At 37.4% G+C, this 14,719-nt stretch overlaps 1 protein-coding gene across 1 annotated transcript; it reads right to left on the bottom strand.

The window, feature by feature from the left end:
• Positions 1 to 6,824: 6,824 nt before the first annotated feature.
• LOC136263812 (uncharacterized) lies at positions 6,825 to 9,461 on the bottom strand. Its single transcript, XM_066058437.1, has 2 exons — positions 9,408 to 9,461; positions 6,825 to 8,525 (listed from the first exon to the last, which is right to left on the bottom strand). The coding sequence occupies exons 1-2, from the start codon at positions 9,459 to 9,461 to the stop codon at positions 6,825 to 6,827; spliced, it is 1,755 nt and encodes a 584-aa protein (XP_065914509.1).
• Positions 9,462 to 14,719: the final 5,258 nt, after the last annotated feature.

Below are 14,719 nucleotides of genomic sequence, written 5' to 3'. Positions count from 1 at the left end.
ACAAAGTAGATAGCTACCCTTGTAGTTTATGTAAAGTGCTATCTAAATATCCACTAAGCTCCAGTGAATCCCAGTTTTGTACTGCAAGCATTGAGACTCACGTGATGGCAATAATCAATTAAATCAAGCGGCGCGCAACGCATGTCCTACTATTATTACTGGGCAGGCAGTGTTTACTGATTATGCCCAGGGGGAAGGGGGATTACAAGGGGGAACATATGTACAATTAGCTATTTAGTTAGCTACAAATGTTATCTAGAAATAATTTCTTATCAGTGATTTCAATTAATGAGGTTGATAATGAGTTCCAATCAATTATAGTTCTTGGAAAGTAGCTATTTTGATATGCTGTGGTGTTTGCGCTTGGGTGGATAAAGTGAAGTGGATGGTGGTGGCGAGTGTGTCTAGTTGTCCTCAGAAAATGTGGTGGTATATTTACTACACTAGCTTTGTGTACAATATCATGGAAGAAGGATAATCTAGCAAACTTACGGCGTTCTCTTAGAGTGACCCAATTTAGAGATTCTATCATAGTAGTTACACTACTATATGTGCTATAGTTGTTACATACCCATCTTACACTTCTCCTCTGTATTTTTTCCAATGAGTTGATATATACTTGTTGGTAAGGGTCCCAAACGACAGATGCATATTCTAAAATGGGACGAACAATTGTAAAATATGCAGATTCTTTGACTATTTGAGAACAGCTTGATAAGTTTCGCTTTAAAAAATTTAGTGTCCTGGAAGCTTTATTAACAATGCTATTTATATGATAATACCATACCTGTTTTACTGCCCATACAAAAGTCTCAATAGTAGCAGTGAAATTTATCCCGTATTTCACTGGTAGCAGTGAAAAAGTTGTAATTGCAATTTCATTGGCTAGAATTTATGTTAACAATGTAGCGCCAATTAGTGTTGACGCGTGTTTAGTACGTAGTGACAAATTGTGTACATAGCAACGCTAATGCACAGCATGCGTATATGCAGCGAGTATGGTATTAACTGGGAATAGCATGGGTAGCAGTGAAATTTGGGATAAATACCACTCGTGTTGTATTGGAAATGGCAAATTTCACTCGGCTTCGCCTCGTGAAATTTATCTCCATTTCCAATACAACACTCGTGGTATTTATCCCAAATTTCACTGCTGCCCATGCTATTACTAGTACGAACATATCAAAACATATGTATGGGATTTGTCAAATCAAGCATTTTCAGGTGGTCAACATTAAAAGTTTTCAAACACTGGGTTAAACCTTTAAAATTTAAGAATTATGCATTAAATAAATCTAATATCTGTTTAATATCCTTTTTGAAACCTCAACTTGGTAAAACACGCTGATCATAAAATCTCATCATTCCTTGTCATTTGTTGTCCAATACAAAATACATGCATTTTACACTACACACAAAAACATTAATTTACAACCTTTAACTCACAAAATTTCTACAGCACACCATACAATAAAAGAAAGCCCTTGAATTTCTCTATCCAATTCCGACCGTACAAATGGGGAAATGTCGCCATAGCGACAGTTATTTACTGCTGATGATGACATAATACGCGCTCCAAACATTAACCAATTGGAAAATTTAATTATCTCGCCGGGAAAATCCCAATTTACAAGTTGTTATCCTCAACCAAATTCGCTAAATTTGGTATCATTCTACGCAGCGAAGGATGCTTAATAAGACTCCGACCGTACAAATTGTTAAACAAGTTAGTTTATAGAAATATGTTTAAAAACACGTGTTTTTACGGGAATTCTGAACACGTAAATTTCGCGGTACAAGGCTCCTTTCTAGTTTCCCCTTCGTTACATGAATCGAATCGCCTTTCATCAAGGAATCTGATAAACCAAACGTTGTGTCTGTCAACCAAAGTACGCGGAAGTTATGACGCCTTGTTTAGAGGACGGTGTTATTTTATACGAAACGGGCGTAACCCATTCGGAAATCCGGAATATCTTACACAAGTTTTGATATGAGCCCATGACATACTGTTGTGTAAGATGATCCCCAGGTAAGTGTGTTCGGTTTTTGTGTCTAATAGCTACATGCCCATTACATGAATAGTTAAGAGAGATGATAGATGGTCAGTGACTTGCTGCATTTCCTTCTTAGTACTGTTCTAGTGTACACAGTGGTACAGTACGGGTCAGTAGGCACACGCGACCAGTCAAAGGTTTGACTGGGCGAATTTTCACTTCGAGCTGTTACTTAAAATATTCAGTGTTCCTTCTTAGGCCAATCCAAATAAATTCTCTGTTTCCTGTCCTGGACTCAAGCATATTTGCATGCGGGCGGGTGGGCGGTCCATTTCCATTATTTCATTATAAGATTGGCAGCTTTTCAAGCCGGCACAACCATAAAGCTGCAATAAAGCATGCTTAAGCCTTTAAAAGTTAAATAGCACAAACGCGTGCTGACTTGATAGCACGGTTGACATGTGAGCTTTTCTGAGTCTGTCAGTATTTTATTAATATGCAAGAATAACCGGAAAATAATAGAAGAATACGGAATAATGGAATATTTAGAGCTGACAGTAACCAGATGCGGGCGGTGGACGGGAAACAGAGAATTTATTTGGAGTGACCTCAGTTACATAGTCAGATTATATATTCCCTAGGAATACTATGCTTCTTAAAGGTCCGGCACCATCCAGGGGGAGTTACATCATCCGGCTTCACACTCACTACTGGAACATTTTGTTGTGAAAATGTAGCTACAATGAAATGGGTTGTGAAATTTAAAATTTTCACTACCTGGGTACTGAATAACCAATGAAAATCAGCGTCATTACTTGCATAATTATTGTTGATGAATCAAATTTTCCAGGTATTGGCACTGAAATTCAATGAAAAAATTTTTTCACATGTTTTAATGACTACTTTTAAAATGTTTACAAGTATGTCATAGAATTTTCAGTACCAATTTCATGACTGATTCACAACTAGCCGGCTACTGAAAAAAAAAAAAACTTGATCATGGCAAAATAATTCAGGTACCAGTTTATTTAAGTAATGACACTGACTTTTATTAATTTTTCAGTACCCAGGTTGTGAAAGTTTTACATTTTCACAACCCACTTCATTACAACAAAATGTTTCAGTAGTGCACACTCCTGCACTTCTAACATTCAATAATAATTTTTTGATGCATGAATAGATAATAAGGGCGGAGTCTCTGAACCCTCTTTAAAATTGATCTAGTTAGCTACTCTTATTATAAAGTGGATGAAAGGGTGTGTACAGTTACAGTGTAGCTAATGCTATACAGTCTACAGTACCCACAGCCAAAATTGGCCTGGTGCAGACATTCGACCATGTTTAGTATTGGACGTTCTAGCTATAGGGAATATTTGTAACCTCTTTACAGGTTAGATATTGTATACGAAAGGAAATTTTGATGAAAGAGAATTTGACGAATTTAACGAATCAGTTACATTCGTCAAATTTTAACCATCAATAGCAGCTAAGTGCCTCAAAAGTCAGGGTTTAGATCTGCAATTTCTTGTTTTTCATTAAATTTTAATTTGCCAAAGATGATTAATTGTGAATTTGTCAAAATTTCCTTTCATCAATAATTCCTGTTGTACGACATAATTATGTTAATCAGTACTAAACTGATACTATGCATGCCGATACCGAGACCATCCACAAGCAGTTTTGTGGTTTATGCAGATTAGTAATTCAGCTTTTCTGTATAATATTTATATATTTGCCATGAAGCAAATAAACAAAATATGTGGGCGCAAAAAACATTCTGTGAGTTCTAAGATTAAAGTTTTTGATAGGATCACCTCGGGGCTTGAACCCTGTGACTAGCTACCAGTGTGTTAGGCCTACTAGAAGTGTGACTCAAGACAGAAGTATGAAACCTGTATATAGTAAGAGGAGGTGAAGAAGAAACCAAGGCTGAACTGGAGATTGACCCTAACTGAAAGTAAAGTTGAGGTCTAGCTAAGCATAATAGTGTCTTTCACTATCTGCATGTATAAGTAAGTTTTTTTGCTGAGTTTGAGGCAAGCTATATTGGCCGGCTTCACTGGGACACTCGATCACTTTGCTTGCTCCAACCCTAGCTCACTTCAACATACAACTAGGGCGGTGCTTGATGCTAGAATAGTTTGAGCATGTTATATTTGCATAATAAATACTTTCTGTTCTGTAATCTCTTTCTTAAAGGCTAATATTTATCAATACTACATTTTGTGTTTCATTCACAATTACTCTATTAGAACAGTTAGACAGTAGTGTACTGTTATCAGTTGTGCCTGCTTTATCACAAAGATTATATAGCACATCTCCACTCTGCTTTTTGCATGAACATCTGTAGCCATTTAATTCTTGCAAAAGCATTTAATTATCCAATGCAAGTATCCCTAGGCAGTGTTGTGCCCCACTTAGGAATCCATACACACTCTTCTCAAGCATGTACATATTTGACAGATGGGATAACTATGTTTGCTCTGAAGTGCACAAATTTCAGCCTATAGGGGCCCAAATCTAGGAGACTTAACGCCCTCACAAAAATTTAACCATGTATTTACTTTAGGAATAGCTAGTACAGCACTGTTTTTGCTTATGATGCAATAATCATATCACGAGATGAAAATATATACCAAGAAGGACTAAACTCTTCTTCTTTCTTCTTAAAATCAGTGTGTGCTACATGGTCAAATGTTTACTAACAGGACTGATTGGTGAACATGGGAAATTGAAATATGTACTAATATATACTGCTAGAACAGTCAACATCTATAGAGTTAATTAAATTTCTCCTACATAGTGATGAAAATGATCATGACCAGTGTGCAAGCTGCTATTTGATTACGATTGACCCTTTGTATGTGATTTCAGCACAGCTATATCTCACCTAATTGTGCCAAACACTTTATACTATTTCATAGTTGAACCTCTGCACTTTTATTCCCTACAGTGATCAATAGTAAGAAAATTGTAATTTTATATTTTCTGCTCTTGAAATCCTAACCTACAGTATGCCAAAATTGTGTATTGTTTGGCTGCTATAGTTTCACAGTAATGGTTAAGTAAACAATAACCTAAAATCAAAGTTATGCTTTTTTGATTTTCAGACTGCAATGCTCCTATATAAACATGAAGCACCTTTAAAATACAGCATTTGATACTTGTGGCTGGAGATACTGTACTTATAATTAGTTAGGTTTTTTCCATACATTTATACATGCTATAATCGGTCCGTGTTCACCTGAGCCCCCACTAAATATAGTAATATTGAAGAGGTGAACATGTTATCACTTTCCAATGGTTTTGTACCATGTCAGTTTTCATGTTGCAAACATGTTGGTGCACCTGAATTGTCTATACTAAATGTGTAGGATATTTTTAAAGCCTGATAACTCACTTGTTCTTGTGCACTTCTTTTAATAAACAGTTCCAGTATTTAAAGGGCTTCACAGTGCTAGTAAATGTTTGGGCAGCTGGCCCATGTAACTAGAGTTATTAAATATAAATGAGAGCTCAGGTGAATGCAAAGTGGCTATAGCTTATAATTAACAAAGGCTGTCTGGGAATCCAGGGGAATAATGTATGTTATGGTTATACTGTAGTTCTCACAAAGAAGTTACAACCCTGGTGAAATAATATAATTTATATCCACAACTGCAAAATTGTGCAAATACACATTTTGCATGTTGTACTACAGCATCCTAAGTTGGGAAAATTTTCCATTGTAGGTTTGTTTATGTACTGAGATGACTTGCTTTTATCAAGTATTGACATGAATCGCAGCTTTTAATAGATGTATGTGCAGCTATAAAGCTCTACATCTTGAGCTCCTTGCCATCCCTGGAAAGAACAGTTGTTGAGTTGTGTAATAGCTTGCATTTGAAGTTTGAATCAATAAAGTCAAGTTGATCTGAAGACAATGTCAAAGAAGGTACTGGCTAGCCAAGAAACCAACTGGAACAAAAGGATCTTCACTAGCAGGCTCCAAGTCTCCCTCCTCAGACATCAACAAGGACAAAACATAATATAGTTGGTATGATCAATAATGGTGCAATACGAAAGGTATATTGCATAACACTATGACAATGTGCTACTGTCAATATCTATATGATAACATTTCTTCATAAGAAAACTATAATGTTGTGTGCATAACAGTAGGCTACATGTATAAACCAACTTGTTAGTATATAAATGTAGAATATTTAACTAAATGAAGTTAATTTGTGACTGGATTTGTGAAAAGGTATACCTTTTTCACACGCAAAATTTGACCCATTTATTGATCTTTGAAGCTTCATAACTTTTTAGTCATTGTGTAAAATTGCCCGAAATTTTTTTTGAGCATAGAAAAAGTATCTGGTTATATTTTGAAACTAAGAGAAGGTTGATCAGTATACGGAGTCAAAAGTTACATTGTTTTATTTACTTGCCTGTAAAATGTGTGGAAAAGGTACCTTTTCACAAATCCGGTCACATTTGATGATACATGACCAATACTGCATAATTCTTGTTTTCAAAATAAATAGCGCAGTCATCAAAATTTTGCTACACTGTGGACGTAGCTTACATCAGCTCACCTATGCACAACACTTACACAAGCCCATGCATTTTACCAGTTTAGTTTTCCGTATACAATTAATGCAGCTGCCAACAGCATATTTATTAACTGTCTCAAATCAAGCACAACTAGCTGTCTGTTATCATTATGATTATATTACTGAAAACAGAGGTGCAAACATATATTAGCAAGAGCATAATATTTGTATGGGGTATAAAACTAGACTGCAAGATATAACTACAAGGGAGCAACTAAAAGAAAGGTATACATTAATTACATAACCATTTAAAGAGATATAATGGCTCAGCTGCTGGTTGATTTGAAGGATGTTTTAAATGTAGAGCAGGTGTTGGATTCTTGGTCAGGTTGAACAGTGCTGTCATCACCAGGAACTGAAGATTTCTGTGTAACAAGCTGATATATGGAATGAGTGCAGGAAATATTATTTGCTGCTGCAGTTTCTCTCTCAATTCTGTTTTGTTCTCTAAATTCTTACGCATGCTCTTCAAATTAAACTCCCCAAATTCGCTGTGTAGATTTATGCATGGCTGGGGTTCAGGTTCAACAACATTACTATATGTATGGTCAGGGGTCCTATTACTGAGATCCTTAGGAGGTTGTAGATCTTTTGAATCAACATAAGAAATAGTACCAATAGCTTTACAACCAGCAATTGGCATTGAATTGCCTGATTCAGGAGGTGTGCAATATAAATCTTCACTTGTAGTAGTGAGGTTACTGGAAGTTGTACTACTGGTGGTATCATGTTGAATGTGTTGAGCATTTTTCATCTCAGAAGGTGATTGTTGAGTTAGCGTATTTTGGCTTGCTGCTTTATGATCAGCACTTGCTGTTCTGAGAAGTATATGGCTGCCTCCACTTGTACTGGAAGATGTGATACTGATAGCCTCATGATGGGGAGAAGTGTGATGTGATTTCTGCCAAGTTTGCTTGTCTCTTAGTTGTAATGATTGCATATCCTCTTTAGTGTGAAGAACTTGCTGTTTGGCAATATCCTTAACTTTTACATCTACATCACCGCTATCAATAATTGGTGGTGTATTTTCAGTGTTAGGCTTAACTTCAGTAGTAGATTTACTTTTAGTGGTAGATTTAGGGTCAGTGGTAGATTTAGGGTCAGTGGGAGGTTCGGTGGTTGATGTTTCGATAGAAGGTTCAGTTGTAGATTTACATTCCGTTGCAGATTCAGTAGTATGTTCCTCTTCAGTGGTAGATTTAGGTTCAGTGGTAGCTCCTGGCTCATTTGACGGATACTTTGAATGTGGATCAGGTATTGGATTCTTGTCAAGTGGAATATTAGCAGTAGAAGCTTCCTGTGTAGCAATCTGATATATGGAATGAGTGCAGGACACATCGTTTGCTTTTGCAGTTTTCTCTGTCACTTCTGATTTCTTCTCTAAACTCTTACGCATGCTCTTTAAATCAAATTCCCTAAATTTGCTGTGTGGAGCTATAAATGGTTTAGGTGTAAAATTAATAACATTAAAATAAACACTTCCGGGTGGAGCTTTTGGATCAACACAAAAAACAGGATTGGCAACTTTGCAACCAGAACTTGGTGCTGTATTGGCTGATCCATGAGGAGCTTCACTTGCTTTACTGGAACCTGCACTTTTGCTGGTCCCATGTGGAACATGAATGTCATGTGCTTTTTTCGTCTCATGAAGTGCTCGCTGAGTTGGTGCATATTGGCTTGCTGAACTAACAGCTGTACGATTGACACCTGTTGTACTGCCTGATGCAAGAAGTGTACGATTTCCTCCACTTGTACTGGAAGATGTACTACTGGTGGTTTCTTGCTGGGGAGAAGTGTGCTTTGTTTTAGAAATTATATGCTGAGGAGGCTTGTCTCTTAGTTGCTGTTTGGCAGCTTCCCTAACTTTTACATCTACATTGCTACTGTTAGCAATAGGTGGTGTGTCTTCAGTGGTAGAATTAGGTTGAGGGACCTATATACAAATACATTTCACTAAATTTCTTAAATTCATGCGTGCCAATGACATACATGTGGAACGTTACTTACATGAAAACATGTGAAAATGGATATACAATTGTCTGTATCAAAATAGCCAAGCTGTGAAAAAAGTGTGAGGCTCCAAAACAGTCAGGGTGAAAAAAGAAAGGTGAAAGCCAAGAAATGACTGCAATAATGTTACTTACTATGACAATTTCTTGATGCAACCTTTAATTTCACAACTTTTTCACCCTGGATTTTTGGAAGCCGCACACTTTTTCACAGCTTGGCTGTTTTGATATGAAAATCACTTCTTGTTGGTATTGCAACATCAATGGTGACAATGAAGCTTATACTTTCAACAAACACCACATAAACTCCGTAAGTTTGGATATTTATGTATCTGTACACAGTTTGTGTCATGTGATTATTCTCACATGATACTGGTGTTTAAACAAGAATAGTGCTGCACTGGATTTAACACATTAAGATATGGCCAAGAGCAGATCACAATAGACCAGTTCGTTTAATGTGAAAGTGTCATACAGTACAATAGTACTGTATAGTAGGGGTTGGTAAGAAATCATATGGTTTTGTGGATTTTTGCACCTTGAAAAACGGCCTTGCAATAAGCTTTACCCAAAAAAAAACCACATGGAATGCATTAGTAGTGTTATATTGATGCTGTACATTGGGTAAATGAAGCGAAAAGTCGAATGTTTTGATGTACAGTGAGTTTTAAAATTTTTGAAATTCACCCACATTTCGTCTGCCTGCCTGCCTGCCTGCCTGCCCGTCTGCCTGCTGTAAGACCCTGTAGCACTAGGTGTACGGCTCCAGAAATTTCAGACAGCCAATGTAGTGATGGTAGATTCACGAATCTGTTGTTCCGATTACGTTCTGTCCACTGCACCATGCTGTTTGCTTTCATCATTCAATTGCTTCTTTGTTCTTCTCGAAGGATAATTAATAGTTGCGGCGCTTAATAGTTGCGGCGCTTAATAGTTGCGGCGCTTAATAGTTGCGGCGCGCCACAACCCAAACACATGATTTTAATGAAGTGTGAATACGTGTGCGTAAGATGAGGCTGAACGGGTGTAGTGCCCAAGGATTGTCTCTAGCATTTATTAACGCTGGTTAGTTGTTTTATATAGTCTTAATTACCAGTTTAGCTTTTTTTGTGAGGTAGCTAGCTAATAATGTCTTAGAGGGACGGATCCACCTCGGGATCCAAACTTATAAAGTGAGGGTTCCACTCTTATAATGGTGGACTCTCCAGCAATGTTTTACTGTAAAATCATCAACATTTAGGCCATTACAAATGCAGCTGAAGCCTTTAACAGTTGCTGTAATAGCTTTATAAGACAAAGCGATAATTATTGTTAGAGGCGCTTATTGCGTACGAAGGTAAAAGATAGCTGCTTCAAGTGATATTTATACTATATGGAAAACAAAAAGAGTATAATATATAGCTAGCTAGCTAGACAAAAAAAGTAAACAAACTAGCTATTTTAAAAATTAAAAATTTCAAAAGAAGTAAGGGTTGATATAATAGTATTTTAAAAAATTGTTAATTTAAAAATGAAGTAGGGATCTATGCAATAAAAAGTAGTGAAACAAGAGATGAACGATGGTATTACAAGCATAGCTTGATGGGAAAGTCCCTACTTTGGCATTGAGCAAAATTATAGCTAATGTGCCAAAGTAGGGACTTTCCCATCGAGCTATGCTGTAATACCATCATTCATCTCTTGTTTCACTATCTTTTTATTACATAGATCCCTACTTCATTTTTAAATCAACAATTTAAAAAAAATACTATTATATCAACCCCTACTTCCTTTTGAAATTTTTAATTTTTAAATAGCTAGTTCTAATTGCTCTGGTATTTGCTATTGTACAATACTGGATACTGTAGTTAGCCATGAAAATGCACAGAAATCGTTGGGAAACGGACAACCGCGGACACTAAATCCTTTGTTTCAGAGTGTTTCCTTGGAGTTGTGTATGCAGGTAATCTAGCTTCTGCACTCCCGTAATGAAAGGATTGAAGTGTACTGCGGCTTCAAAACAGTCCCAGAACACTGTAGAGTATTACCAGAAAACACAGGAATACTGAGTTTAGGCAATTATATAACGTTCTGAGTTCCTGAGACTGAATTGGGGCTTGGAGACAGTGAATGTTCTTTTGTTGAATGGGGTGCTTCACTTGGAGGTGTGTGTTGCACAAAATTAGTTTCTTCATTTGTTATCTGGGTACCTGGTAAGGTAGGTCCTGAGTCTCCACTCGCAAGTGGCTGAGGGTTCTTAACAGAGTGTGGGGTTGACTTATTGCATGTGTTTAAATTTGCGTGGCATGAGTAATGGCAGTTGTTAATAATTCTTTGATCTCCTCTGTTTCACAAAGATCACTCACCAGTTTTTCTTCATCAGTGATTAGTTTGAAGATTTATCATTCAGGTCAGAAATGATAGTGTCTTTCCATTGCAGTCGATTATGTAGATTGGTAAAAGTAGCAGCATCTAACTCTGTGTCATTTTTGTTATGATGCTCTATGAAGTCATTAGCCTTCGCAAGGTGTAGATGATAGCCCTTTCGAGAGTTGCAGAGATGTTTGAAATCTTCCACCATCTCCTGCTATGAAACAAAACAAACAAATATGTCTACTGGATGATTTCACTTGCCTTCCAGGGGCGGATCCAGGAGCTGGCTAGGGGAGGGGCACAAACAGGGTAAGTTGTAGGTGGTTGCATGCATGGGGAGAACCAAATTCTCTATAGTTCAGTGCTGCTTTTTTAAAGCAACAAATAATCACCTCTTAGTGGTGTCTCACTGTTGATATTTGCCATTTTGGCCTTTTCAGATGGTTGTGAAGTCTTAAAACTGTTTAAAAGGCTCTGAATGTCTTAAATAACAGCAACACAGTAATTATTTTTAGAGGCGCTTAGTACGCACGAAGGTGCTGGGTGACTATTTTACAGTTAGTTTGACTTTGGTTCGCTTTGGTCTCAGGTGAATTTGTAATAAATGCTAGTAAAATGTGCATATTTTCGTAAGTTTTAAACTGATCTTGGTTGGCCCAACATAAAATTTACTAGCTGTTTTAATCAGAAGCATGGCTGGCTCCTCCACAAGGTGGAGAGGGGGGGGCATTTGCCCCAAATGCCCCATCCTGGATCCGCCATTGCCTTCAGTGGTACTGTAATGCTATGGTACGACGACATCTGAGTGAGTGGGTAGAATCAGGCTAACGAAAATCCCTGATCCCTGGCACCAGCATATAGGGATATGGGGGGGGGGGGGGGGGGGAGGGGGGAGACTGTCGTAGTTTCCGTTGGTTTCACCCTTGGATCATCAGGATACGAATTCTCGTCATGCACACACAATGACTATAATCACGTGATCTCTTACAACATATACATTCTAACAAATGTCTACTACAAGTTCCTACTATATAGTATTACTAGCGTTCGTACCTGCCCTACGTGCAGGATCATCTCCACATTTTTACAATGACATAATGGTAATGGCAAGCTATTAACTTGAAACATCACCACCATTCATGCATGCAGCATGCACGGTGATGTCACTTTCAAAGTACATGAGTGTTGAAACGATGTGAGTGTGCAAGTAAGAAAATGTGTTAAACACATGCTATGTAGTATACCTGTCTTATCAATAACTTAGTGACAAATCACTAAGCAATAAATTTTGCAGCAAGATGGTATAGATCTAACACTTATTCAAAATGGCTTTGGGCACACTACTGGCACTATTAGGCATGAGGCTATTATGCTTCAAAAATTGAGCATTATGCTTTTGAGCAGTACTCAAAAAATCACCTATTATGCTTTTGAGAATTGCCCATTATTCCCAAAATTATGCCACCATAATTGGCTAATAATGCCAGTTTATTGCTGTATCAGACCACTTTCATTGATGTTTAAGCTTTAAATAGTCTTAAATTTTTTAACTGGTTACTGTATTAGAGTATAATTTTCATTTCAATGTGACTGCAGTATTAGAACTTAGTCACTGTTCTATTAGAGTTTCTGGCTGCTCTATTAGAGTATCTTGATATCTTTTAACGGAATTGTGCAATCGACAGATTTTCCTACTGTTAAAACTTTATAAACACCTCAAAATGCTAGCATAATTCCTGATTCCCACACATACCTATTATTCCCGAAATAATGCCAGCATAATTGCCACATCCCCTAGGTACTATATATTATTCTACAACACATTATTGCCTGTATATTCTCACCTATATGTACCCAGTTTATCCTGACTATTAACATCAACTCGCTTAAAAGCTAATACCCAATGATATTTATTGCAAGTACCAAAGAAACACTAAAAAAGTGTTAGTGTTTTCTTTTTTGACAATGGTAAGTGCACAATGATGCATGAAAAGTCATAGACAGTGGAAAAGTAAGTCATACAGTACCTGCCCTATATGTGCAGAACTTTATTGCCTCGTATACACTCTATCAGTGTAACTATTAAATTCAGTGACAAAAAATTAAGCATGAAACTGAATGCTGAGGTGTTTGGCAGCCATATATAAAGTGGTTATGAGAATATGGGTGCAGCTAGTGATAGTGACATTCCTTTAAGCAATACATTACATGGATTTCAAGTGAGCTTATAACCTACTATACCTGCACTCCTGCTCTATAATATCCTACCTACACTACAGTAAAGAGCTGCACAGTGAAACCAACAGTTAACATAGAGAGGTATTATTAGCTCTTGGTGACACAGTAAAACATGTGGTGTTTTCAAAAAGGAAGATACACAATGAGAGATAAAGGTGTCATAAAAAGGTTCACACTAAAATGCCCAATTAGATAAAAGTTTCACAATCATGACGGGAAAAAACGTGTAGCAAAAAGATTCTGAAAAATAAGTTTTGCTAAATGAAAAAAAAGGGAAGAAATTGACCCTATGTGGAGTTGAACCTACACCCACACACAGGATTCGGAGTATAAAGTGTGATTTGACCATTAAGCCAACTGCGCATACTAGCAAGCAGTCAACTAAAAGTGTTTATAAACACATGGCAAGTTGAATGGCATAGGTGTTTACTTGCAGTCATGCATACGGTTTATAGAAAGAATTTCACTGAGCTTTGGCTTGACACTCCTGTCTTCACGATGCTATAAAGAACGAATGAAAGCACGTAGTGATTCGTAACAACAAACTTGGAGTTGCTAGATGATGTGTGTTAAATTTAGTGGAAGCATGTTTGGGTTGTTGTGTTAGCGGCATTACGAGGAAGGAGTGCAGACAGGCAGACAACATTTCAGCTTTACATAATAATTATATAGATTACAATTCAGTCTCTACATCCAGAAGGGATGCACAAGACTCTGCACTATTTAGATGACTTCATTCTAATTGCCAGTAATCAGGCCTTGGCAGAGGCCCAGAAGCAAACTTTATAGTCTCATTGTGGGCAAGGTTGGGTGTTCTAATGAAAGTCTCAAGTTATAGGGGCCTTTACAATTACTGAACGTCCTTAGGATTGATGTGAATACGGTCTCATTTCAGCTCAGACTCCCAGACAATAAATTGCAATGCCTGTTGCAATGCCTGAAATCTAAATTAACAGGTTGAATTCAAAAGAATACTCTTCAAAAAATAACTAGAACATGTAGTGGGGCTGTTACAGTTTGCAACAAAAGTAATGCACCCAGGATTTTGTTTCGTGTGACAGCTCTACTCTATGCAGGACATTAGCTCAAAGCCTAACCACTTTATCTGCCAGCCTTGGCAGATCTCATGTGGTGGCATGTTTTCATCTCTCATTGGAATGGTACCTATATGTGGGAGAGAAGGAGGCTAACTTCACTGTCACATCTGATGCTTCAGGTTCCTGGTACTGTGGTGCTTTCTGGCAGAAGGCATAGTTTCACTTTTTGTCTTTGCCCTTTCTGCATTCCCACAAAGGAAATGATCCCAATAGTGATTGCAACAGCCATCTTTGGCAGGAAGTGGGCTTATGAAATTATCGGGTTCAGGGTGGAACATCATGGCAGTAGTGGCGGTAGTCAATGCCACTTTTTGTGATGATCATTAATTTTGATGTACCTTGTGAGTCTGTTGGTCTTCTTTGTCTCATACTACAATTTCTGGTTTTATACCTCCCACAAAGAGGAGCACAACAACACACTTGCTGACATA

Source organism: Dysidea avara, chromosome 8 (genome assembly GCF_963678975.1).
Source record: "Dysidea avara chromosome 8, odDysAvar1.4, whole genome shotgun sequence".
NCBI lineage: Eukaryota > Metazoa > Porifera > Demospongiae > Dictyoceratida > Dysideidae > Dysidea > Dysidea avara.
Note: the sequence above shows the minus strand (reverse complement) of the source record. Positions and strands in the feature narration are given on the sequence as shown.

Excerpts from the sequence above, each read along its gene's own strand:
- LOC136263812 (XM_066058437.1), bottom strand. The coding sequence starts at position 9,461 with ATGAAAGCAAACAGCATGGTGCAGTGGACAGAACGTAATCGGAACAAC. Across the intron at positions 8,526-9,407 it reads GTAATCGGAACAACAGATTC|GTCCCTCAACCTAATTCTAC; the intron begins GTGAATCTACCA and ends ATTTGTATATAG.